Genomic DNA, 26,528 nt, shown 5'->3' with positions numbered 1-26,528 from the left:
GAAACAGTGTTGTGCAATATTTCTGTGGTACTTGTAAGTCAGTAGAGCTCAAATAACTCTCTTAGGCTTGGTGGCCATGCTGCAGCAGGTGCTTCAAAGGCAGAAAGATGTCCTCTCCCCAAAGAGCTTCAGTGTCTGACCTTCACATCAGCTTGTTTTGTGAAGAAAAAAGCCACTTTGGAGATATCACTTTTATGCAGAAACAGTGTTTGGCTTGTTTTAAAACAAGCCAATATTTTATTTTCCAAAGTTATGCTCCTAATAATGATGTAAAAAGTTAAAAACGAAGTACTTGATCTCTAGACTTCAAGCCATGTTCCTCTATTAATTGTTGTGTCAAAGAGCTTATTAATGCTACTGCATAACTGGTGTTCGTATATTCCCTGCTCATTCACTAGGAAAATATGATAGGAATGCTGTCACTGTGCAGTGAGAAAAGTTTGATATTTTCCCCAAATCAAGTCCCATTAGAAAGAACTTTTAAATTTGGAGAGGTATGTTTTATTAAATTTTGTCATGGCAGAGAAGTCACTTTTTTTGCATTCATTGTTCAAAAAGTAATGAACTGGTCAATCTCTTCCCATTTCCCTTATACGCTCCTCCAGCAAAAGATTTCCCTCTTATAAGAGGGAAAATTTCCTTCTTGTATGAGAAGACAATGACCACAGGAAGTAGGTAGCTGAGCGCTTGTGTGTATTGTATATCTTCTATCCAATACAGCAGATATATTCTTCCACTGCTTTTAATCTAAAGACGTATTAGGGTGGGATGTATTTTTTTTAAATTCATGTCTTAATTGCAAATCACATAATATTGATTGAACAGCAAATAATCACTGTCACAAGAACAATTTTAAACTAATTATAATACCATGAAAAAATGTTGCACTGACTTATTAATGTCTTATTAGTATCACAGGAAGTAATGAAATCGTCATTTAAAATTAAATCAGTTTTTCTTTCTTCTTTTTCTTTTTGGTAAGCAGAACTAGAATGAAGTAGGTGTATAACTGTGCAGGTATATTGCCTGTATTATGTATGGTGCCTTTCATTTTGCTCTTCAGATACGCAGTTCCCTTTCTAGAACTTGTTCTCTGATGTGGCCTTGCAGAGACGATACTCTCCAATACAAGCAGGGGCGAGGGTTAGCATCACATCTTTCTGCTGGCTATCATGGTAATTTCTGAAAATGTATGTAGGATTTGGAGAGCAAAGGGAAAGAGTGGCATGGGGAAGGAGACCATCTTACATTTATGCATACCTCTGTAAGACATGTAAAATAACTCAAGATTTGCTTAGGGTAATCATGGTAGTATTCAACAAAAAACATCTTGATTGTGCTGTATTAGGGCTGAGGCTAAGATGCTGAGTATTGGCAACTGCTGTTGAACTCCAGGCTCAATGAAACCTATTTATCACCTATATATATTTTGAAAAGTAAATTTGAAAGTGACAAGGCTATTCTGTATTTTGTGCAATGCCAGGTTTCACCATTTTTGTAGCTATTAATTATTTTATTAATGCCTTATATTTATACTATTTATATGCAAATTATTTAATTAAGATAGAGGTTGAGCTCTGGGCCCTTAGTGTTCTACTGCTCTTTCTTTTGTTCTGATTCCTCAAACTGAAACAATTCCAGGCAGTGAATGCGTAGTCAAGGCCTTCTTTCATGCCCTGTACCAGAAGAATGGCATGTTTTGCATTTATAAACCTGAAAATACAAGTTGGAGTGCCAGTTCCCTTACAGTGTGACATCTTTCTGTATAACCCCAAATGGAAAAATGATAATCTTGAGTTCTGTTGTGAAGATTGAGGATGCTCTCCTAGGGCTAAATAGCTTATAGAAAATATTAATGCCATTACTTTATAGAAGACTCCATTTTCCATCCTCTTATAATGTCATTTATATCTTGAATGTGCTTAAAACAAGCAAACAAAAAAACAGAGTTGTTAATATACTGTGGTGAAGACTGGTTTTGTTTCGTGCATGTGATGTGAGAAGTCTCTTGACTATAGAACTGTTTTGAATAAAATATGGTAATGGGGCACCTGAAATTTATTTGAAGGTCTTAACAAGTTCAGAAGCCATCACAAAAAGATGCTTCAGATGATTGAAAAGGGGAAAAGAAGAAAAAAAAAAAAAAAAAAAAGAAACTGGTGAAGAGGCATAGAAAAAAGCAGGTGTTGATCTCCAGTCCTAACTGGAGAAAATATAGAAGTGGCGAAAAAAAATCCTGGCTTCTCAGAAGCATAACCAAGATGCTTTGTAAGAACAGTCCTTTATCTTTGAAGAGGGCACACTGTTTATCAGGATTTCTGTTTTTTGAGATAATAGAAGACAATACCATATGCTTCTGCAGAAGGACCAGCCTTACCATAGAACAACCTTTTGAGAGTCAACCAGGAAAAGTGGTATGTCATTCTATTTAAAGGTTGAGGAACCTATGCGGCCAGTACATAACCACTGAAATATACTGAGTGAAGATTAGTAAATTGCCAACACTGAGGAGCACTTAAGCAAAGAGGCAGCAAATAACTTTTTTTAAAGAATTCTCAACCGCATTCAGCAAACTGAATCAAACTCTGATGCAGATTTGCATTTCCTTACCTTGGTCTTGTGATGACTGGGATTAAATATGGGACAAGAATCTTATGCAGCCAGTATAACAAGGACACAGGTTGACGTAAAATAATTTGTTTGGAAAAAATCTTCCTTTTGCAAACATGTAGAAGTCAGATTATATAAATATATATTATTTTTTTTTTTTAGACCTCCTGAGGTTTTTAACTCTTCCCCTGTGTTGAAATACCATAGAATACCATAGGGGCCATGTGGTCCTTTTTTTTTTTTTTATAAGAAAATAACACTGCAAAAATTGCAATGCAGAAATTAAAGGTAGTTGTTTCCCTCACAACTAGTGAAGCAATAGAGATATTGGACATGAAGTTCAAGATTTTTGCAGACAAAATTTTCTTGAACCATTTGTCTTTTTAATCTCCAACATATTTACATTTTGGATATATCAGTGGCAGAATTATTTTCTGTTTAAAGATACACTGGAAAGTCTTAAAGTGAGAGAAGGAGGATGTTTTGAATTAGATTCTGACCTATGGAATCACTATGTACATAACTTAGGTAGTGGAATGACCCAACGCAAATTAACTTAAAAATATGCCTGCTTGCAGGTTTACTTTTCTAATATTATGTATTTACTGAGAGTGTATTAGAAAAGCTTTTTCTATGAATTTTGACAAGATCTTTCAAGTAGATAAAAGATTTTTTTTTTAACCTGATTTTGTACACTCTTTCTATCATCCTAGTTATTGGTGGTATTTGTTTTTCATCCAAGTGGTCATTTTTTTTAGATTATTTTATCTCCATGAACACTCAATTTTGCATTATTATTTCATGTTACTTTTTTGTCATCATAATAGTTTCCTTCTGTTATACCTTAGGAATCGTGAAGACAGAATTGAAGCTTCCTTTTTTGGCAGAGGAGGAGCTGGGAAATAAGTGAACAAGCTGAGGTGTTTTTGTTTGTTTGTTTTTTACAGAGCTGTAAAAAAAAATAAAAGGAAAAAGGAAAGAATATTGAAAACAACAGAGAAAAGAAACAGAAAAATTTAGACAAATTTCATTCTAATTAGCTTGCAGATGAAAGTTACTTTTTTAAGTGCTATAATCCATAAAAGAGAAACAACTCCTAGTTCAAATGCTAAGGTCTGTAGAGTACTACCAAGTTTCAGAGGGAAAGTGTTTTCAAGGTCTTTTCATGAATGGTGTGTTGTGGAATAGGGTCACTCAAAAAGGAATAATTACAGAGTGATCAGAAGATTTCTTTGAAAAGATTTTGCTAGACCTTCTGTGTGGTTTGTGGAAGAACAGAAATCAGTTTTGCTCCTAGGGTGGGCTAACAAAATGTATTGTGTTTTTGCAGCTACTTCTATCTTTGCCCCAAAAGATGCACGCATCACCTCGCGGTGCACTCAGCCTCCTGAAGGTCATTGCCTAGAAACCAGATCTTGGAGTTGTTAGAAGTACAACGTGCTGCTGCACTGTTTGACCAATTGCAAAAGTTTAGTTTTGAACTCTAAAGAGTCTTTGCTCATCTCCTTTCTTAGCACTACCAGTTGTTAATTAATTCATCTTTGATTGTACCTCTGTATGTGCTTTTATAAACTTACTTGTATTATTTTGTATTGTATTTTATTTGTACTCAGTCTGTTCTTTGTTTCAGAGCATGGAGTTACCATAAAGAATTAATTTGAGGAATACTTTTTCACCCTTTGCATAGTGTTCATACTGAGGATCTGTGATCTACAGTAATTCTTATTCATTTGGAATATAGTAATTTGTTCCTGTCAGCACAGGGGCTGGTTTGTTGTTTTAAATTGCTGACTTCTGTTTTTGTTGGCGTGCTCCCCAATACAAATTGAACATCTAACAAAAATCCATTCGTATGACAGTTGAGTCTAGATAGGTGCTCTGTGTTGCTTAACAGTACAATTTGGGGTCCCCAAGATAAAAGTTGACTGAATGCCAAGATTTTAGCAGCGCTTGTATGTGCAGATAACAGAGGTAATCCGTATTCCTCAGGTCTGTAAATCAAACAAAGAAGAAGTATGTATGCACACCATTCTCTTTGAGATAGTGGGCTGGTATTTTCTTCTTAATAACAATGGGGAATATCTAACCTCTGAGAACAATGGAAAGCAGACACAAGGGATGTTTCTATGTAAAATTAGACAGATTAGAAGATTCTTAGAAAAATATAGAATGCTTTTCTTCATCCGTAACAAATAATGCCCAAATAAATTATTCAGTGGATCTGGTTTGTGTCTCTCTTTGGCAATTTCTGCTCTTAGGGAATTTTGTTTGTTTTAGACCCTAATTAAGATTATTATAGATCTGAAAGTTGATCCATAATAAAATACTACAGTGGAATAGGAAATCCAGCCACTAGGTCTTGGGTGTATTTTTCAGGTTGATACAGACCAATGTGAATTCTTTAGTGGCCATCTATGGAACTGTCATTTAGGAAAACACATTGGTTTCTAATGATTTTCTGCAAAGATTTTTCTGGGATAAAATCACATAATAAAATATTCTCTTTCTGATAAGGTTATTATATCAATAATGTGAAATCCAAACTAAGAATCTTAGTGGCATCCCAACCATCTTTGGTAGTTTTTAAGATGCAATAACTGCTTTTCATCCTCAGCCAGCTATATGCAACTATGCATCCCATTTTTGTTTTTTTAGCTTTGGAATCTCCTACATTTCGGAGTTAACACCCTGGTGTTGCTCTTCTGGTTAAATGTAGGACAAGGTTTTCCCAGGTTGACAGCCATTCAAGGCTTGAATTTAGTCTTGAAAACTTCTTGTTAGTCACAATGTGTTACTCCAAGGGCTTCTTTATGGGCAATTGGTTTACACTTGAAAATTTTCAGGATATCTTTGACTATGAAATCACTTTTCTTATAGACAAATGTGTTAGTTAATTTCTGTTCCATTTACTTACAAATATCTCCTGAAAGACCTTAGTCCCTGCTTTTTTCTCTCAACGCTGTAGATTTATTAATCTGATTGATTAATACTATGATCATGCAATTTTTATGCCTTGCAAAATCGAGGTAAACTTTAAAAAAAAAAAAAAAAAAGCATAGATAGTTCATCATACAGTGTATCCAAGATCAGATGGGACTATGTTGTGCGTTTTCTCCTCAGTCTTTCAGAATGGAATATATCTTACCTGTTGAATTCTTTCTTGGAATTGAAATTTTTTTTTTTGCAGAAAAATTGTAATGAAATACTTCCAACATGCAAACTGATGTTCAGTAAATTTTAAAACAAGAGTATGCTGATGGATTTTCATAATCCTGCTACCAGTAAATGGTGTGTTGTGGTCAGAGTCATCAATTCTTGTAGCGTTTTATGTCATGCATTATCAAATATACATATCTCAGCTTAATGGGGAAAAAAAGTGAAAGATGTCATCTAACAGTCACCTAAGCTTTTTCCCTGGGGCCACTATTTCAGATTTTTTTTTTCATCTTGTGATCCTGCTTTTAAAGATTGCTGTTCTCCTGTAGAACCATGAAGTCACCTGTGATAGCTGTGGGTAATGTAGTTTAGAGTCCAGTGACAACAGATAAATGACAGGGAATGGCAAAATGAGTGGTGGTAAAGGACACACAAGACGACGTTTCATCACACTTCATGATGCAGAGAAGTGGAGAGAAAACATGACGAATTGGGGGAAGAAGGTACAAACTCTGAAAGGTGTAAGTGATGAATGATAGAAGGGAAAGAATGATGGGTACATCACCTGAGAGTTTAGTAGAAGTGCTTGTTATCATTCTCTGTATCTTCGTGTGAGTTTTGAAGTTGAAATTTTGACCTGAAATTTTAAAATAAATTTGGGCCTGTCCCTGAATGCTTAGGAATCAAAAATGTAGACGTGTTACATGCTTTTTTTTTTCCTTCCATTTCTTCCATTCTTTCTGTGTTAGGTTTGCATGTCTGGTTCAGGAATTGGAGTTGGAAATACAATGTTTGCCATATGCTACCTAACTTTGTTTTTCTTTGTATCAGATCATCTTTATTTGATGCTAACAGCTTTGTTATACTAGAAGATTCAAAATTGTGCCACACAGGAACAGCTGGTGGGGTGGAGGGACAGATGTTTGGTCAAATGATATTGGGGCTTTCTTGCAGTTCAAAGGAGCTGAGCAGATATATAATATGACTGTAGAGTATAGTTCTGTTTTCTAATCTGTGTAACTTGAATATTTGCCGTAGTTTATTAAGAGATTGGGAGAGCAAATGACCTGTATGAGCATGAACTGGAAATTGATTCATTCGATAATCTTTCTCTTACATTCAATAATCTTTCTCTTGTGGAATTTACCCTATCACGTAGTTTGAGAATCTCTGAATTAAATGCGTATAGCCAAGATGTGCCCAAAGGAAGAGATGTTACAACATTCTGTGATATAAATTAATTGCTTTTTGTATTTGAAATGCTACCTTCTTTCTTTGGAGCTTCACTTCAGTTTTGTCCAAGTGAAAATTAAGAGAGCTTTGGAATTTAATCTTTGCCCTAATACTGAGTTCCGAAAGTCTTTAATCTGATGCATGTATGCATTTTTGGTTGCTATATAAATAAAAGAAGTATAATGTGTAAGCATCAACCATCAAGATTTATTAAGTATGAGGATCTAGATGTACTTTACACTCAGGAAGTCCCTAAACTGCTGATCATCAGGAAATGGCAGCAACTACAGAAGTGAGGATCATGCCATACCTGCTCTGATCCTTAAGATTTCCCCTTGTTATCCATTAATGGCCACTATATGAGGCAGTGCAAGTTCTGGACTAATTGAAGCTCTGACTGATATAGCAGTCTTTCTGCAGTCTATACTCGCTGTAAAGTGAGGTTTTCCTTAAGGTTCACACTGCATTGTCTTGACAGTGAAAATCCAGGCAGCTACAAACAAGATCAATAGAAATGTGTAAGCGTTGTTGGTGACAACATAGGAACAGGGACAAAACAGAACTACTCACTGAATTTTTGAGTTTGGACATCAATATTTACTGGGAAATGAGCTACTGCCAGTATCAGTGTTTCTCATTATTCTTTTTGTTCTATGTTGGTCCACTCAGAGGCAGAATTTCTGACTATGGTACAGGTAAAGGAAAAAATAACAAGTTAGCTGAAGCCTGTCTGTCAGAAAGATGCTTTAAATGCCAAATATTTTGTAAATAGCAATGTTTTGTGTAAATATACTGTTTTTCTGCTATGCTGTGTTGAATGGCTTAAGGCTTAGGATCTGAAGAAATAAAGGAAGTATGGCTGGAGTTTGCATCGGAATTTTTGATACAGATATGTGCATCATAGTAATATTTTTTCATCCATTTTGTGCACTTTAAGAAATGAATATCGGTAATAATAAGTATTTTGACTGAATGTGGGAGACTGCAGAGCACAAATGAAGAGGCAGTATAAAAAGGAGGAGGACTTCAGTTAGATATATTTTAGGTAGTGGATTAGTTACTGACTTTTATCTCAGGTAGTGTAAAGCAAGAACTGCTAATCATTGCTTGTGATAAAACTCGAAAATGCAATGTCTGAACATTGGGCTAATATTTTATCATATTAACTATTGATTTAACACAGCATGAAACAACTGGTTCTGTCCCAGTAGTACTTGGTGGGGAGCAGTGAAGGTGCAGATTTACTCCTCCTTCAATCTGTTGCAAACATCAAAGCCTAATTGTGACCACTTAACTACTAAAATTATTAAGCTCAGACAATTTTTCTCTTTTTCAAACAAGGCAATGTGTCTGTGTGTAGGTACTAGAAGGAAGAAAAAGAACCCTGGCTAAACCATGTCAGTGCAAAAATAATTAAGTCAGGAAACATGGAAAGTAGGATCCAAAATCAATTTTGACTGGGCCATGTTATACACAAATTATTTTTAATTTTCCTTTTTAGTAATTTACAGTTTGTACTATAGAGCCAGTGTACTTATGGTCCAAAATACTTGTACTGAAATACACAAAATCAGCAACATGTAAGTATATCAGTATGCAAGCCACCTTAATTATGCTGTTTTTCTACTTTATTATTCTTTGCATCAAGCATTATTTTGTATTTAATGCTGAAGTCAGAAATTAAACTCTGCTACTCTCATTGATAGTTTGTTGTTGGTTTTTTTTGAGAATCATTATGATTGACACTAAGTACTCAGCAGAAATTTTCTCATTCCATATATTAGTTTCAGGAATCATAAATGTGTATACTGGTATACATTTACAGGTAGAAAGATATCTTAAAGCATATGCTCAGTAAAAAAGGACAGTGTCTAAACATAGCTTTTTATGCAATAAAAAGTATTTTTGGAAAGGCCAGCTTAAGTTTCTTAAGTTTAAAATAGATCCCATCAGAGTGGCAGAAATTTAGGTGGGACAATTCAGCTGCCTTGGAAGCAGTTCGTTCATCTGCCTTGCCCTCATTCCAAGCGTACAAGTCTTTGTGGTTTCCTTTTGCTTTTTTTACTCTTGAGTTCACAGTGGACAGAATACATACTTTATTAATAGAACTGAACTCTGTAGCAAAATTATACTTTTAAATGGAAAGCCTAAAAGCGTAAAATATACCAGCTGTCAGAGGCTTTACCTACTGCTAGATATCCAAGGGGAGTGAGAGTGAAGAATGATGGCATTCAAGAATGGCAACTTCCCCAGCCCCATTACAGATTTTCTTTACAGTTGCCAGACTCTTTAGTATCTGAACAGAAAGTGCAGGTACGGGCTGGTAAAGCCAATGAAGTACCAAGTGGAGGAAGTAACACTTGGATACTTCTTGGAAAAGGAGGGAAAAGGAGGGAGCTGATGGGAAGTACCAGCAGATGTCCTGTTGCTGTGGGCAACAGGAACCTAGGCTCCAGGTGTTTCATGTTTTGCTTTATCTGAGATGTTTATCATGCTTTATCATTAGTTGGATAAATGATTCAATGAAACTGCATGGTGACAAGCATTAAAAAAAAAACAAGCTTGTAGTAAAATAAAAAGAAAACATTAATATACGATTTTCATCATTATGAGGAAGAGATGAGTTAAGATGACCAATGAAGATTTCATTAAAACAAACCAAAAAAAAAAACAAACATGAACTTACTGTTGTACTGGAGAAGGGCACTGAGAGATCTCTGTCCCACCATCATCCTTAATTTTCCCTGAAAGGTAATTGTGCAATGAAACTTGTAGCTATTTACATGCACGCTTATTATATACATGTGCCAGTTTTAAGGGCAATGATCTGCTAAAGAGACTCAGAACAGGTTTTTTTGTAGCCTAGATTTGCTGGTCTTTGTATTGGAGTTATTCATATCTATAGAGAATTCTGGAGAAGAATAGCAGCCTAGTGATGCCAGTGACTGTCTTCCAATATATGACTTTAAAGTCTGTTTTGGGAATGAGTGTCTTCTGGGGTGTGATGTAGAGACTGAATTCTCCGAAGTGATGCTACTGACACCCTTAAACATTTCTTCAAATTAGCCTGAACATGAGTTGAGGACCAATTTATCTGTCAACAACTCTGGCTTAGTTTTGGTTGTTCCCATTTTATATATATATATATATATATATATAATTTTTTTTTTTTTTTTTGCAAATTTCTTGTTGATGCCTCAGTCTGGACCCTTCCCTTTTGCCTCCACATCCAAGAGTGCACCAATGCTGTAAACAACAGAATTCATCCCTCTTAGACCTCCTACTCCTACACCCAAAGTCAAGTTGTGCATTTCTTTGAACCTGATCAGCTTAGTATCTAGCTCACTGTGCGGTCCTACAGGCACTTGGGAGTGCAGAGTGGTCATGGTGGCTAGTGACAAAGAACCAGGTGGGAGCCCTTTTTACTATGGTTTTTCTGTGGAGATATTTAAATTTTCAAAGTGTTGAGCTGGGGAGAGAGGGTGTTTACCCCCTCTCCAAACTCTTTCTTTTTCTCTCAGTGTTGCTGGTTGAAATGACGGTGGTAAATAAGGCTCTGCAGGTACAAAACCTTTGTCAACAAACTAGGCAAAAATATGCCAGCGCTTACTATACATATCAAGGCGAAGTGTGATAACACTAGCCAACTTTAGGTATCTAATTTAGCAAGCAAGATTTTCTGAGTGACCTTTGAACACACACAGGGTAGTTAGAACGAAGCACTGGGCTTTTTGGGAAGGTGAGGCTCAGCTGGAATGAACTCAAGTGATCTTGTAGTCTGTTTAGAGGAACTTCCATTGACTAAATAACCAAGTTGGTTAACTTAGCCAGCTACGTTGATGTGTAGAGATGGTTCTTATAATGAAACATGATAGCTTAATAATGGTCATTTGAAGGAATCAATATAAAGGACTTCTATGAAATACTGAAATCAGAGTGCTGAAAAGTGTATTACAGGAACAGACTAGCAAATAGGCAGATGTCAATATGTTGATCTACAGAAGAGGTTAGTTAAATTTGCAGTAGTATTCAGTCACTTTTCATGTGTTAGCCAATGCCTGGCTTATGTTCTTTGAGATTATGGCACACAAATGAAAAGGCAGACAAACTGTTACACGCAACAGCCTAAAGCTGAAAGCACCTTAGAGAAATTTAATTCTGATTAAAGAATAAGGTAGCGTACATGTAGGGACCAAGGTTTGGTAATAGGATGTGGTCGATCAAAAAAGCAAAAAGATTAATTGTTTTAATTAAAAATATATATATTAATATGAACACCAGGCCAAGTGGAGTTATTCATTATTATATTTGGAGAGTGTTATCCAAACCCAAGCAACGCTTATCTGAAGTTTTCCATGCTTGGATTTGTAACTCCAGTATTTCATCATATTGGATCATTTCATATCACTTTTCTGTAGATGTGGTCTGGTTAAATTGGAAGTGGTGGTAGTGAATTTTTGAGCGTTATCTAAAAAATAGAAGGGTGGCAGGGCCATTTAGTTCCAGACCTTTGAGTTTCAAAAAATCTTTCCTAGTTTATGTTTTGAAGTTTAAAAGGCAGAGGTCAACTAAATATTAGCTGTTTTTGTCAATATAAATGCCTTTTCACAACAGAAATCATCCACTTAATCTGAAATAATCCATTTACTCCTTAATCTGACACAAACAATGAGATACGGTTCTCTCCCAGGTCACTTGTTTCCTTCCCCAGCCACAGCACACGCAATCTCATAGGTTTAAGGATCAGCCCTGTTGGTGACATACATGGTCCACTGGTCATGAGCTTGAGATAGAAATAGTTTTGTGGGCAGAAGCTTCGTTTTTCCTCTACCAACATTATACAATGTGTTGTGTCCTCATGGGAATTTCCTTGACCTTCCTCTCTGCCCTCACCCTATAATGAAAATAAAAGTATATTTGATGATGATTATGGAAAAGAAGATTATTTATAGGCCTGTGAATTCTACTTAACATGGGTGATAGTATCTCTGTACTAATTTCACATTAGCACTTGAAGTTTGATTCATCTCTGTTGTAGGAAGCCAACAGCATTTGTCAGAGTGGCAGAATACAGGTTTTAAGTTGTGCATTTTCTTTCACAGGTGTTTAAAAACTTTTCTATGTGTATTAGGAGAGACTGAGAGTGCTTTAGACATTGACTTTTGCCAGCTGACATGTACTGTTGAATTACTTCTTTCGGTCAGAAGTTTCATAGGTTTTGTAGAATAGTTTATTTCCTTTCAGATAAATATGTCGGCTTCATTGTTTTATTTTCATAAGTGCTTGAAAGTCCAGCATTGCATCATGTCATATATATATATATATACACTATGTAACCAGTTTCCTGGTTCTTACTCACAAACTGAGCTATTTAGGAACAGGAAAACCTATTTCTAATGGCAGTCTGAAGTATCTGATCTGTTGTTCCTGCATCACCTTTACAGAGAAACAAGGAAGTTTTGTAAACTGAAGTTTGAACGCAATTTTTTAATCAATTTCAGTTATTTCCTGAAGAAGTGTTGTGTTGCTTTTAGATAAGGTCACTTATTTCTCTTCTAAATTTGCTGAACTGTCTTTTCCATTTCTGCTCAGCAAAAATACTTCCGGCATCTATTCAGAAAAGCAGAGGTGAAAGTCTACAATCTGCAGTACTTAGCAGTCTGTTTGAAGATCAGGTCACTTTTTCACCTTGTTTTAACATAAGCAATGGTAAAACTGAGTACTCTCTAAGAACACAAAATAAAATATAATTTATTCCTAGAAATTATTTCTGGTTATGCTAATCTCGTGTATTTATTTGCATGTAGAGCAGGGCCAAACTCTGAAACAGATGCCTGAAGCTGTTTTTTTTTAAACTATTTATATGTACTAGGAAATTCTAATGAAAACAGATGTTTGTGAATAAATAAGTCCTTTTGTTTATTTACAAATTTTACAGAAAAAATCTGTTTAATCCATTCTTAAAACATTGAGGATGAAAAATGGAGAGGTTGGGACGAAAGGATTTGCTGGGCCCTTTGTCTGAAATGTATCTAGACGTGGTCGTCTGTTCAGGGGGCTGCTTAGCATTTAGGAGGAAAGCTATTCTTTAGTTCAGGTATGAAAATATGTGATACTTTATAGCAATTATTTGGCTGATTGCTGAAAGTGTGTTGGAATGAGGGGGCATTGGCTAGTTGTGGCCTTCGCTAATGGGAACATTTTAGAATGTGGATGAGTAATTAAAGTATAGAATGCGGAAAATTAGGCCAAAATTGAATAGAAACGAATAAGTATGCGTTCTGTTGTACAGATGTTGGAAACAGATTATTTTGGATACCTCTTTCCATCTACATCATATTTGGTTACCATGTAAAAATCAGTCATACACCATGTAGATTGTTTCTCTTCCCATTGCCTTTTCTCTTTTTATGTTGTGATGCATCTATATAGGTAGTAATTTAGCAAAATACCCTGTCTGCCAGGTGTGGGAACTAGCTGATTGTATTGTAATACCAGATCATTACTTAGTTCATATGCAACCTAGCCTAGCACATGGAAAGCATTATAAATCTATTTACAGTGTGGCTGGTCTGATGATAACATTGTATTAAATTCCCAGGTGAGGCAATTTAAGCAATTGCTTTGCCATGTGTAGGCCGTGGAAATTAACTTCTCATATGCTTTAGTAATAGACGAACTTCATTGTTATGCTCAGATTAGTAGTGTAGCAGAATTCTCGCAGTCTGGTTACATGTACCCTGCTTCACATGTAGAATCATACAGGGGGGTGGTACTGCAGATCACAGATCTTAATTAGTTTAAGCTGAGTTAATTCATTTCAATTCTAATTTAGCTGTGCTTGCCCATGAATACATTCAGTTCTATTGGGAAATGTTAAGGCTTGGGTCAAGTAGACAGATTGTTTAAAGCCAAATTGCCAGACAGAACTGAGCAAGTGTATCTGTTTGAACAGGGCTTTAAGAAAATCACCCAATCAGTATGCAAAAATCCTGTTCATAAACCAAGAGAGATCTGCCTGGAATCAGAAATTCTTCCTTGTCAGAAGGTCTGGATACTGTAGTACATTTAAAACAGCCCCTGAAACTTTCTCTATCTTGAAGTTTTGTAGAAAGTAGCTTAACCCTTCTGTGTAGCAGTGTGTTCGTGTGCATGCTGCATTTGAATGGAAACGTGTACAATGAAGTAAAAACTCTTGGGTGCTTAGACTTTTTGTGCATGTATACACAAGAAAAATACAAAATACAAGAAAAACTTATCTGTATGACAGACCTTTACAGATGAAAAACTGCACATAGAAGCTCTTAAACTTATACTGAGCTGCCCAGAAATGCCTTGGATTACAAACTCTGTAAAGCTTCTGTCTTTTCTAGAAACATACATATAAAGTACCAGTAGACAGTGCTAACTGACAACTAAGACTAAAAATGTTGACAATTTCTTGATTTGCCTGGTTAGCTTATGTATAGAAGTCATTAACTATTTATAAAATGCATTATGAATTGGGTTCCTTCAAACTGTAGCAGTGTGTGTGACATTTCCAGCTCAAACTATCATTCTTGCATTTGGCTAAAGTATATATTTATAAACAGCTGATGGTTATGAGCTAAAAAAAAAAAAAATCTAAAACTCATTTTATTGCTGAGTTCGGATGAACCATTTCATTTTCACTACTTTTGTTAGCCACGCTTGAATGTGTTAGCACTTTTACTTTAATAAAAATAAGAATAGTAATTGAAGATATGAATGTATTGATATTTTGGACAAATCCTGGAAGAACAAATGAACACTTTAGTTCAAAGGCCTTTCCTTTTATATTATTGATTCATTTGGTAGTGGAACTGTGATCAAAAGTAGTATCAAATTATTTATTGATTATGGCAAAGAGTTACACCTAATTGTAGTCAAAGGGTTATTTCTTTTAATAAAATTGCTGATTTTCATATCATGACAGATTATTACAATGAAAGAACAATGATACAAATATATTTATTAAGTTCAGAGGTGATGATGTAAAGGATTATAAAGAGCCTTTAAAAACTGCATTGTTGTTAACATTTCTTTCTTTCCCATGAAGAATATTCTTCTTCCTTTCTTTCATGCAGTCTCCTGTGAATGAGAATATCAGCCAGTTAAATCTTTCAAATAAAGGATATGTAACCAAGGCCCATCTAAGTTTCCACATATTGTTAGGCAACTTGTTCACTGGAGAACAAGCTCATGAAGCATCATGCTCCCCACCTCAGCCTAATAATTACAAATACGTTTAACACTGACAGAATCAATGGGGCTGAGTCATTTTGTGCAAGTGGAAGAGACTGTACAGTTGAAGTATTGGACCTCAAGTGGGGAGATTGAATCTTAATCAGAAAAGAAGTCTTAGATATTTATTGGTATATATTTGTAATTTCCTTCCTTGTTTGATGTGTATCAAATAAAAATAGGAAAATAATGTAATTGAGCAATCTATGCCAATTTGTTGGCTTTTTGGTGAAAAAAGAGAAAAACAAAACCTATCTCCATATGATATTCTTGCATACTGTGGAGTGTTTTAGTCCCCCATAGTGATGAAATGAATAATTTAAACAGGCAGCTCTGATACCACAGCCTGTTTAAAGGTTCCCATTTCCTTTAATGCTGTAGAGTACTTTTAGCTTGGTTAGTATGAAACTGTGGCAGCTGAGATCTCCAAAAGATTCGGCACAACTCAGCTCTTGTAGTAGGACCATGGTATGCTTTGTCCTTGCTACATACATCTGTAGCTTTAGTATATAGTCTAGACCTGAGCACTAGCAACTGAATCACAAATTGGTAAGCGTTGCAATGACAATGGTATAATAAAGGGTGAACTGCACAAGATAAAATGTTGCTCTGAGATGACCAGTGCAAAGCTTACTCAACTGCTAGTTTTCTAGTGGAAGGTGAACAGGGAATGAATTTCCCTATGCTCAGTATGATTTCTAAAGAATTATTTCCTGTGTTATGGTCTCAAGAATATTTTTTGGCCCAATTCTCTGATTAGGGAAGGTTTGAAGAGGGATTTTTTTATGCTGAGTTCCTACTGGTAGTGACTACATGATGGAGTGGGAGGGAAGCTCCCATCAGTTAAAAAAAAGGGCTTCTTCCTCTGATGGAGGAAGCTGGTCATAGCCACGCTCAAATATGCAAAATGCATAATTTTAGGCAATATGTTAAAAATCCTTTCTCTTTTTTAATGGTTAATGTGGGAGTGTTAACTAACTTATACTGTTAACACTGAGTGTGTTACTTGGCCAACTAAGAAATTGAAAGCTGGACTAATATTCTTATTATGGACTTCCCCGTTGTTCCAGTGAATGTTGTGCTACCTTGGTAATCTTCAGTCATTTGCTTTCAGTTGTTTGCCACTTGATCTAGTTAAGAGTCAATATAGGGATCAGCTCATGAGAAAATCCGGTGCTCATCAGCTGTGAATAATGCCTATTAGTTGTAATAGTCTAATGAATGACTGTCTCAGGTTTGCGGTGTTACCATGAACTGCTGTAAACTAGAGTTCACTTGTACTGCGGTTTTCTCTCTTTTCTTTTGGTATTTGATTTCTTGTCCTTTCTCTGGAGGCCTTCATAGCCTTAGCAACAAAGGAAAAACTTGTTAATTTTCTACATATGTAAATTCAACCAATTTTGTCAAATGCCCACTGTTCGTTCTTATTTTTCTTATTTTTTTCCTATTTTTTTGGTAAGGAGAAAGGTCAGTCTTCCTTTCCTATTTAGTAGCATCACTGCAGTGTTACTCTGAGTTCTGTGTCCAACTAATAAGTGTTCTTCAGAATAATGCATTTTGTTCCTACACATGCATTTCTTCAGCCCTTCTGGTATTAGTTTATATTGCCACTCAAGGCTACCTGATTATTAGAACCGATCACACATGAGTTGGCTTGAGCTTTGCTTAAGCTTCTTTCATTGATGAAATATTGAGGATGTGACTCTTAGAAATGCTAAGGTTTTGCCATGCTGATTTATCAAAATACAACAGTTGAAGAACTTTTTAATAACTTTTACTTGCAGATTTTTAATTTATTTTTTTTATCAAATAGGTATCCATTAGGGGGCTCTCGAGGTTTAAGATGATCAGCCTTGATGCCAATGGCTTTGGAGCTTTACTTCCTAACCCTTTTTTCTTTTTGTTTTACAGAAAAGGTCACGGATCGCCTACAGTGATGAGGTGCGGAATGAGCTCCTAGGGGATGACGGGAATTCCTCAGAGAACCAGGTAGGATGATAATCAAGAAGCCCTAGTGGGTGGCTGGAGGGTGAAGGAGGTCACTGGCACACTGGGCTTCTCAAGCTGCTCCTTAACAGCATTAGCAACAACTCATGTGGAAGTGATACTGTTTAATGCAAAGCTGGGGTCTTAATCAACTTCAAAATGTTTCTTGGAGATCTTACATTTAACCCTTTAACTTGTGATCACTGTCTGCTATCTTAAAAAAAAATCTTTTCTTCTCTTTTCTTTATTATTTAGTACTTAAGAAATAACTTGAAACGCGCTGTTTGCCGACAAAGCCAAGGTCTTCACCTCAAACACATGTAAAAGGAATAAAAAAGTACATAATGCTGCTTTGATAATAATGCAGTATAATTAAATCAACACTGGCAGGCAAAACAAATGAAAGTGCACTTTCAGAATTAGGCTGTACCCCACTCAGTTTCCTTGTGTGATTTGTTCCCTAAACAGATTTTCTCTCCTTGTACCAAAAACACAAGTTGTACTAATGAAAGCATGCTTTCATAATGTATGTTGTACTAGAATGCAGAGTGCTATCCAAATCTTTTAATGAAGGAAAGCTTGATAATTCTGAGGCTTTTTAAAAATCTTGTACCCATATTGTTGTTCTGGACACTGCAGTGAGGATCCTAGTAGACTGTTGAAAATTCTAAAGGGAACATTATATTCAGGGGACTTTTACCCACATGCTAATATTTCTTTTGGTGCTGAAACTTCTTTGACAATCTCTTTGTAAAAGATGAATTTTTGTTTTTCTCTTTAGAAAGTCAGTTCAGCTGTAAATCCAAGTTGTAGATTTTGAGTTTAGAAGTTTGCTGAAAGTTTTCTTAAATATCAGATTTTCCCTTCTGAAGATATAGAATTTAAATTATTTTGGTACTGCAAGTGAAGATTGTTTAAATGTTTACTTGATAAATGCAATATTAAATAAGGAAACAGAATCACATTATAAAATTTTTAGTGTCTTCTACCCTCAGTATAAGCTCACTATGGGTAGAAAAAAGTAAGTCTTGGAGGCTTATCCCAATAAGATGAATTTTAACACACAGACCCCATTAAGCACTAGTATTATACAGTATTTTAAATGTGCTGTGTAAATTTTAATCTCTGATAGACTGTAATACATATGTAAGTGGAATTATGCACAGTGTACAGTTTATCTGTAGACTTCAGTGTATAGCAGCTGTACTATCAATGTGTAGTGTTAAAAGTAAAAGATATTAATCTTCAAATTTAGATATTATAGCAGGGGAGGGTGTCCAAAATTCAAATAAAAGGAAGAGATTTTTTTTTATCCCTAAGTAATGATTTTGCAGAAAGGATGATTTCAGGGAGAAGAATTTCCCAGACTGTGTGTCATGGAAGTAAACTCAGTCCTGTAAAAGTGTTAAGATTCTTGTTTTATTTCTTTTAAGATGCTGCTATTTTTATATTTCAAGAAAAAATATGTGAATTCAGACATAAAAGGACAATTGTGATAAGAAGCTTTACTTATAACAAAATATCTTATTTGGGATGAAATAAAATATTTTATTTTCACTTTTTAAGGAATGGTTAAATAACTGGTTCACTTACACTTTTTGCAAGTTGTGATCTCTTTTCAAAACCTTATGGAAGACACATGGTCACATTAAGGAACCAAATGATACTTCCATGCGTTTGTCAACGTGATTTTTTTTTTCTTTCAAATGACCATTTCTTAAATGGCACAGCATTTCGGGGGGAGGTAAGGGAAGGGTTTTTTAGTCTTTTCAGTAAACAAAGTCCTTTTTTATAACCCAACTTGAAATTTTAACCATAATCTTTGGAAGTTCTGAATTTCTTTGTTTTCTTTCTCGAGGTATGCTACAAAATATCAGCATACAGGAGACACCCATCTTTCTTTTAAAAACGTAAAGGCCAATATTTCAAAAAAAAAAATTGTGGTTGATTACTGGAATAACACAATCTTTTTCTTATGAGATATCATGATTCATATTTGTATTTTTTATGCTTTTAGTTATGTCAACAAGCAGTTAGTGTGCAAGCTTCAGCCTTTTGTTGAGCATATCAGGATGTGCAGCTCTATCCAACTAAGTGCAAGGTTTGGGTATATACCATACAATCAAGGTGTTAACATATTTGACTCAGTAAGTCCAAATCTACTCCACATTCGCTCCTACACATTATTATATTAATACAAAATTTGGACTAGGTGAAGAAAGTATGATCAAGTATAGTTTGTAGGCATACAAAATGTTTGAAGATGTTTCAAATTCTTGCTTTAATTTTGTCTGTTGGGAATACAGATGGATAGACTGACCCTCACAGTACTGTTATAGGACTCTTACTTCTCAATCAGTTTTGGTTAGGTTAAATTAGTTAAACCAAACGATGATGTTTTTTTCTCTCCCAGTTCAGTCACCAAACTTTAAAAGAGGAGAGGGGATGAGGGATTCCTCTGATGATGAAGGAATTGTCATAAACAAAAACAAACAAAGAATTGCCAGCTCAGAATTGCTCGTATAGCAATCTTGAGATACTGGTAAAATCTGCCAATAGAAATGCTGAATATCTGATTAGAGTTGGACACTACCCAAGGGAACTACAGTTATGAGAAGTACATTTAAGGTATGGTCTTTGTCATCATGATGAATGTTTGCATAATGTTTTTGGTGCAGGGAGGAGACAAAAGGAGCCTAATGTATATTGGCTAGTGTGAATATATCACGTTTCTAGGAATAAATGGGGCACTGCTGGAAAAATAAACAACTTGAATCTTTTCTTTATTCAACTTCTGTTTTTTTTAGTTGAGTTTCAAAGGTGGAGTTACAGAAAAACACAGCCAAGTTAAAAGCTGTACTGAACAGGGTAGAATATATAGATATGAGTTTCCAGTCGTTCTAGCAAGAAGAAAGATTTAAGTGCAAGAACAGAGTGAAGAATTACCAAATGATGATTGGCCTTTCCTCTTTTTTTGTTCCACTAGATGTCTTCCATGGGTAGCTGTCATCATGTGTAGATGACATCTTAGAATATGGTTGCCTTATCATAATTATATCAATAGTTAACTAATTTTATTAGATAAAGCATACAGAAACTTCTTGTAAGAGGTTGTAAAACTCATACAATTTTGCTAATCAAAACTTCTTTTAAAGTAAATGCATCTTTGTTTAATAAGTGATATAAACCTCTTAATGCTTTTAGTGTTTAACGAAGTCATTGCTTAGTGTACATTCATTTCCTCTGAAATATATCTGGTGAATGTGGTCAGGTGAGGCACGTGCAGAGGTGCAGAATCAGGAGCCATCCCTTCTCCTATCAAAAAAAAAAAAAAAAAAAAGAACAACTCCTAAAACCCGTGTGCATTGGTTTGTTCCTTATTTTCTAGAAGTGGTCTTAAATGGGCTCTGTTACTTTGCTGGCCAGAATGACAAATAAGACTTCAATGATTATCAAATCCCGTGAAAGTTGTTGAGCTTTTCAGTGCAGTGATACACTACTTAAAGTTGTGGCTTCACTTCAATAATCACAGAGCTGGTTTTATGTGGTGATTTCTACGTGTTTTAGAAAGTATACGTTGGGTTAAATCAGAAATCCCTTTCTACCAAAATAGTGTCAGGTACCCTGTTACCAACTTTCTTGAAATATTATACTGTTCCTTTCTCTTCCACAACTATGTTAATTAATATGGTTAAGTAAATTCGCATTAGGTTAAATTGTGTCTCCATATGCACACACACTGCATATGTGATTTGTGGTGAACAAATATTTTGTGGCTACTTAATTTCTGACTACAAAGTTCTGATAATATTAGATTTGGGCTTGCTGTGCATAAAGTGTGTCAAACTTCAGCTACAGACCAGGGGGTGAAGTTGGTCAATTTAATTCCCCAAGATCTAAAGAAGGTCGGTATCATTTCATATAGCCCTGGCAGAGCAGATCATTACCAGACACAAATCTGTTCGTTACATGCCGAGGGTTTATAGCAAAATAAATAGACTGTCATCATAAGTTCAGAAAATTGTGTGTTCGACCCACGATAATGTGTAAAGGGCGTTTAATAGAGTTCAGCATTTATTCGTTATCTATATGCGGACAGAGACGGCAGTAGCGTTATCAGCTTTTTAAAAAAAAAATTCGGTAGTTTTCTGCATCACGTGGTGTGCCTCACAGACACACGGACACACACATACACACAATCTCGCTCGCTCTCTGCGGCGCAGTTTTGATTTTAGTCACAGCAGAAGGCTTAGCCACAAGAGATTCCACTGGTTCAAACCAGCGTAAACCAGATTTTTTTTTTTAGCCTACAAAGGAACAGATTACCTCTTGTATCAAATTCTGTATTAAAAAAAAAAATCTTTGTTTCAGAAATATGCTGATTATCATAACCTAAAATGGTGGCTGCACACAGCTTAGTGCTGTTTACAGTTGAGCGGCGAGCACGATAAAAATACCAGAAAATGTTTAAAAATAGAAAAATAAAGTTAACACATTTTCATCAAGCGCATTGTTAAATGGGGGAAAAATACATCTTTTGTTAATTTGAATGAATATCTTTCATCCAGTGTAAAAAAATAAAAAAAAAAAAAAAAAAAAGAAAACCTTCTCCCATTACTTAGCTTAGCTGCAAATCCTATGCAGAGCTTAAATTCAGCCATGCAGCACAAACAAGATAGAACATTTTTGTTTGGGACCTATTGAAAAAACAAATGTGCAGCATTTTCAAACTCACTGATTATAGCAGGGTGGCATGCCCAAATGGACTCTATTGCGGGAGAGTAGTTTTAAACTTTGGCCCTTTAAGTATCATAGCCAACTGAAGAATGGTGGCCTCAGAAAGAAAAGATAGCTATGCGATCAACTCCCAGATCGTCTCTTTCTAAAGAGCCTTAATGTTTGCCTTTTTGGGGAAAAAAGGGGGGGAAGAACTGGAGAAAGAGACCAATTTATGATAGGCCAAGCACTTGAATTTAAGAACCAGTTTGGTGGACAGTGCTGTTTTCTATATACCAAATTTTAGCAAAGTTCCTTTAGCTGGGTGCTGAAGAGCATACTGAGCTCGACTTGGTGCAGTAGTAGCCCTCCCAATTACATGTAGTTAGAGGCTTTTTGTCTGTTTTGGGGTGAGGCGGGTGTTTGGTTCAGGCGAGCCATATGAATCAATAGAGAATCGTGGAAATGCTTTTGTTTCCTCCCGGCTGGCGAGACTTTATAAGTAGTAAACATTCTTAGCTTACACACGTGTTAAAAATTAGGGTTATGAAACTGTAGGTGAAGTATCAGCATAAAATGAGATAATGATGTAGCTGTTGTAATTTCGAATTCAACTGGAATTGGTGAGAGAACTGTATTTTTTTCATAAAAGAACTACTCTTGTGCAGACATTTGTTGTGAGTAATTGTACTTTTTGTTCCAGTACAAATAATTTATCTCTGTAAATGGAGAGGATGTTACAACATAGCTTGATATTCACACTGGTTTTTATTTAGTTTTATAGGAAACCTGTCAGAGCAATGTTATTAGTAGAATTAGACTGCATTGATTTACAAGCATAAATTGATAAACATGAATGTCTGTAGTATATAAGTATATACACATACACTGTGTGTGTATTCATACACTGTATAGTGGTCTAGGATTAAGAGCCTGCAATGGGTCTTTTCTGTGGGAAATCTGTTTCATCTGTTTTGTTCCTTTGTCTATTATTTAATATTCTGTGCAATAAAACATAATTCTGAGTCATTTAACTAAGCTGCTTTTTTTTAACCTGAAAAAGTGTTTCCATTTGAGGTTCAATAATAAAAATAGATAATACAGTCAGATTCAAACTAAGGTATATAAAAATTGGAGTACTAGTGACATGCTATAAAGATGCAGTCATCTATTAATAAGTTAGATCTGCTAGTAAAATAAGAAATCAGTTGTCACAACTAAAATACACAGAAAACATTCTGAAAACTTGTATATACAAAACCACTTCAGCTGTACAATCTTCGAGGAGAGGAATAGTAAACTTGTTTTTTTCTTTATAATATAGACTTCTATGAAGTCATTCCCCTTTATTTCATGATGGTGTCTTAGATGTGGTTTAAAAGAGAATTTCACACTATTCTCTTTGTTTAATGTGACAGTGTGAGAAAGTGATCTTTATTCGTTCAAAAAACTCTGCATGTAGTCTATGTTTAGGTTCTTTTAATGTGTTTGTCTGTGATTTTTAAATGCTAAACATGTAAACAGATAAATTGTCAATGTTAATTCTGTATCCTGTCACACAACTGATCTTTCTTTCCTGCCATTTCTTTCCTTTTTATCTTTTTTGTGCGTTCATGTTGCAGTTGATAAAATTACGTGAAGAGGTGAGTACTTTCTTGCTTTTTGTTGTCTAGCTTTCCCTTTAAAGCTGAGTTTCGAAATCTGAAGTAGATCTTTTTGTTCATTGTTGCAGGGAAATCTACACAAAGCAAAAATATTGATTACATTGCTTTAAAATATTCACTGTTGTGCCTCTTTTTTCCTAATAATTGTATACTTACATAGGAATCTCTAGATCAAACCTTAGAAATTAACATTCTTTGATAGCAGATTTTTTTTAAAGGCACTAGAAAAAGAAGGGAAAAAAAAAAGGAAAACCTATTATTTGATCTCTGTTAGAATACCATGATCAAATCAGGTACAGTAATAATCTTGTTTGCATCACAAAAATCTTTGATAGAATAAATACATTTGTACACTGGTATTGAAAGTGAAAGCATTGCTTTGGTTAAAACCTGTGCTGAAACACTCTAAGAATTACACAGTATTTTGTAATGTTTTGTGTGAGGTACTGAAGCAGCTTGTGTATTGTAGGGGATATCGTATACCCACTGAAAATACAGTACAGGTAGACCTGCGCACACACATCAATATTTATTATTTATTTGTGCATGCTGTAGATCTGTAGGTGTAACACTAGAGATCAGTATTCCAGAACACCTTTCTTCCAGTTATAAAATGGCTCATAAATATTTAGAGAGAAGTCTGTTTTAATGGTCAGTTCCTCAAATGTTTTAGTACATTTTCTGAAATTAATATCCTCTATAACTTATTGCTGTAGCAAAGCAGGTATCTGAACTGCTTTTTTAGTATTTCCTGATAGCTGCCAAAGCCAAGGTCTCAGTAAAATCAGGATTACTTATGGGTCAGATTTTTGAAGGATTTCATGTGGGGAGTTTGAACCAGTGAAGTATATGAATAAATATATTTAGAAGCACAACTGTTTTAACATCACATATTTGTCTGGTATCATCTTTTTGAAACAGTAATGAATTCTGAGCTCTGGAGAAAAGGATTTGTAAGTTTTAGAAATGGGGATGACAAAGAATTGTAAAGTAACCAGATTAAGGGCAATTACAGGGAATTCTTAGAAACAGTAAGATATTTGTGATATAAAGATTCTTTCACCAGTTCCCTGATTTATTTTTTCTTCTTCTTGTGGAGCTGATATTAATATGTTAAAGCTACAGAGTAAAACAGTGAACAAAAAAATTAAACAAAATAAACATGTAACCACATGAAAGCCCTCCCACCACTGCTGAGTTCCCCTCCCCAATAGTCCCAGTATTTAAACAGATGGCAATATTGTTGCAAGGGTTTGTACAGCCTGATTTCTGAGATTACTTTCAGAAGAACAAGATTCATTTGTCCAACCCTTTAACAACACCTGCACGTCTGCTTCTGTGCTTTTGTAAAATAATATACTAGGATCATTTTTTGTTTGCAAACAGTGATTATAGTTTTATAAACGTACAGATTCCTAATTTGTAAATTACTCTGAAAATTTAATCAGATATGAAGAACAAAGCTGCTACTTAACTACTTTTCTTTTTGAAATAGCTATGCAGGCAAATGAGAAAAATTCAGAATGTTATTGCACAGGGCTTGGACTTGAGAGCTATGCTGAACTCAGGCATACATTTATGAGCTTATAATTACTCTGTCATTTTTTGACATTGCTTCTAGTAATTTTCTTTTTTTACTTTTCCTTGTTAGCCTCAGAAGTTGCTTTCTCTCTCTGTATATTGGGAGAGCAGCAGCAAAGCGATCTAAAAAAATGGATTTATCATTTTATCTAGATCAAAACTGAACAGGTAGAGAAAAATAATTTAGAAAACAATTGTTAGCATTCTGTTCTCTTGTACTTAAGGACCTACTAAGCATTGGATAGGTTATAATTGCAATGGTGTTTTTACACTGAGTGCAAAATGCACATTCAAGTTTAAATGAAGGCTAGTGTGGTGACTCAGGCATAATTCTTAACACATCGCATAGTGAAACATCAAGGCATCCCCAATTATAGTTCTCCTAAGGAGGTATGAACAGATCTTAAAAGAAACTGGTTTGCCGTACTGTTTGTTAATAAAACCTACGCTTCCTCTCATTACCGGGCTCTATTCTGGCACGCACGCCATACACAGGATTGCACAGAGGCTGTGCCGTTCTGTCTTTTGAGCTCCTGAGATCTCAGTTTGAATCCAGCCCACATGGAATGACAAAATCTCTAGTGATAGCACGCCACTTTGCAAAACTTCCTTATATAACTCCAGATAGAAGCTGTTTCTGAAGCTGCAAGACGCGCTGAATCACCTCACTACCCACCTCTCTGGGAGCACAAGATGCTGTGGGAGAAGGAGTTTGGGGAGGGGTGGGGAGCAGTTGAAAGCATCAGCTGCTACTGCAGGGCACTGGTTTCCTGACCAGAGGGCTGTGTGCCTCCAAAACCAAACCATGTAAATAACACCATCGTTTGTAATAAAAATTAGGTTTCATTATAGTATGGCTTTGGTGGAAAGGTTCTGAAATCAGGTAAGAAACGGCTCTGAGTTAATGTTAGCACCGAGTTCACAGTGCTTTAGTATTCTAATTGCTCACAGTAGGACTGAACTGAACTGTGGGCTTATGACTTACTTTTTAGATGAATTGTGGCTTATATGGTATATAAAAATATACAACTACATGCTAATTCTTTTTATTGGGTAGCTCTTTTGCACTGCAATGTGAAATCTGATTATTTTCCCCCCTCTTCCATAGCGTAGCAGGCTAGCATTTTAATTTTTAGTATACCACTACAGCACTATGCATCTGTTCTGTAATTATAATATTCTGGTCCTTGTGCCCACTCTCAGTCTCTACTTTTTTCTCTTTTCTTTTTTTTTTTCTCAAATCTCCTGTTTTACTTTTAGGATTGTTATCCTCTAAACTCCTTCCCCCCCCCCCCCCCCATCACTCCCACTCTTTCTCTT

At 35.4% G+C, this 26,528-nt stretch overlaps 1 protein-coding gene across 3 annotated transcripts in view; it reads left to right on the top strand.

Annotated features, from left to right (window-relative positions):
• Positions 1 to 26,528, top strand: part of VTI1A (vesicle transport through interaction with t-SNAREs 1A) — a 268,812-nt gene that overhangs the window by 36,640 nt on the left and 205,644 nt on the right. For all 3 annotated transcript variants that reach the window (XM_035547876.2, XM_035547875.2, XM_035547877.2), the window contains exon 4: positions 17,173 to 17,250. In XM_035547876.2, coding sequence (XP_035403769.1) covers positions 17,173 to 17,250 — 78 coding nt within the window. The remainder of the gene's footprint in view (positions 1 to 17,172; positions 17,251 to 26,528) is intronic.

This window comes from Cygnus atratus, chromosome 7, assembly GCF_013377495.2.
Source record: "Cygnus atratus isolate AKBS03 ecotype Queensland, Australia chromosome 7, CAtr_DNAZoo_HiC_assembly, whole genome shotgun sequence".
Taxonomy (NCBI): Eukaryota; Metazoa; Chordata; class Aves; order Anseriformes; family Anatidae; genus Cygnus; species Cygnus atratus.
This window is presented reverse-complemented; position numbering and strand designations above follow the sequence as displayed.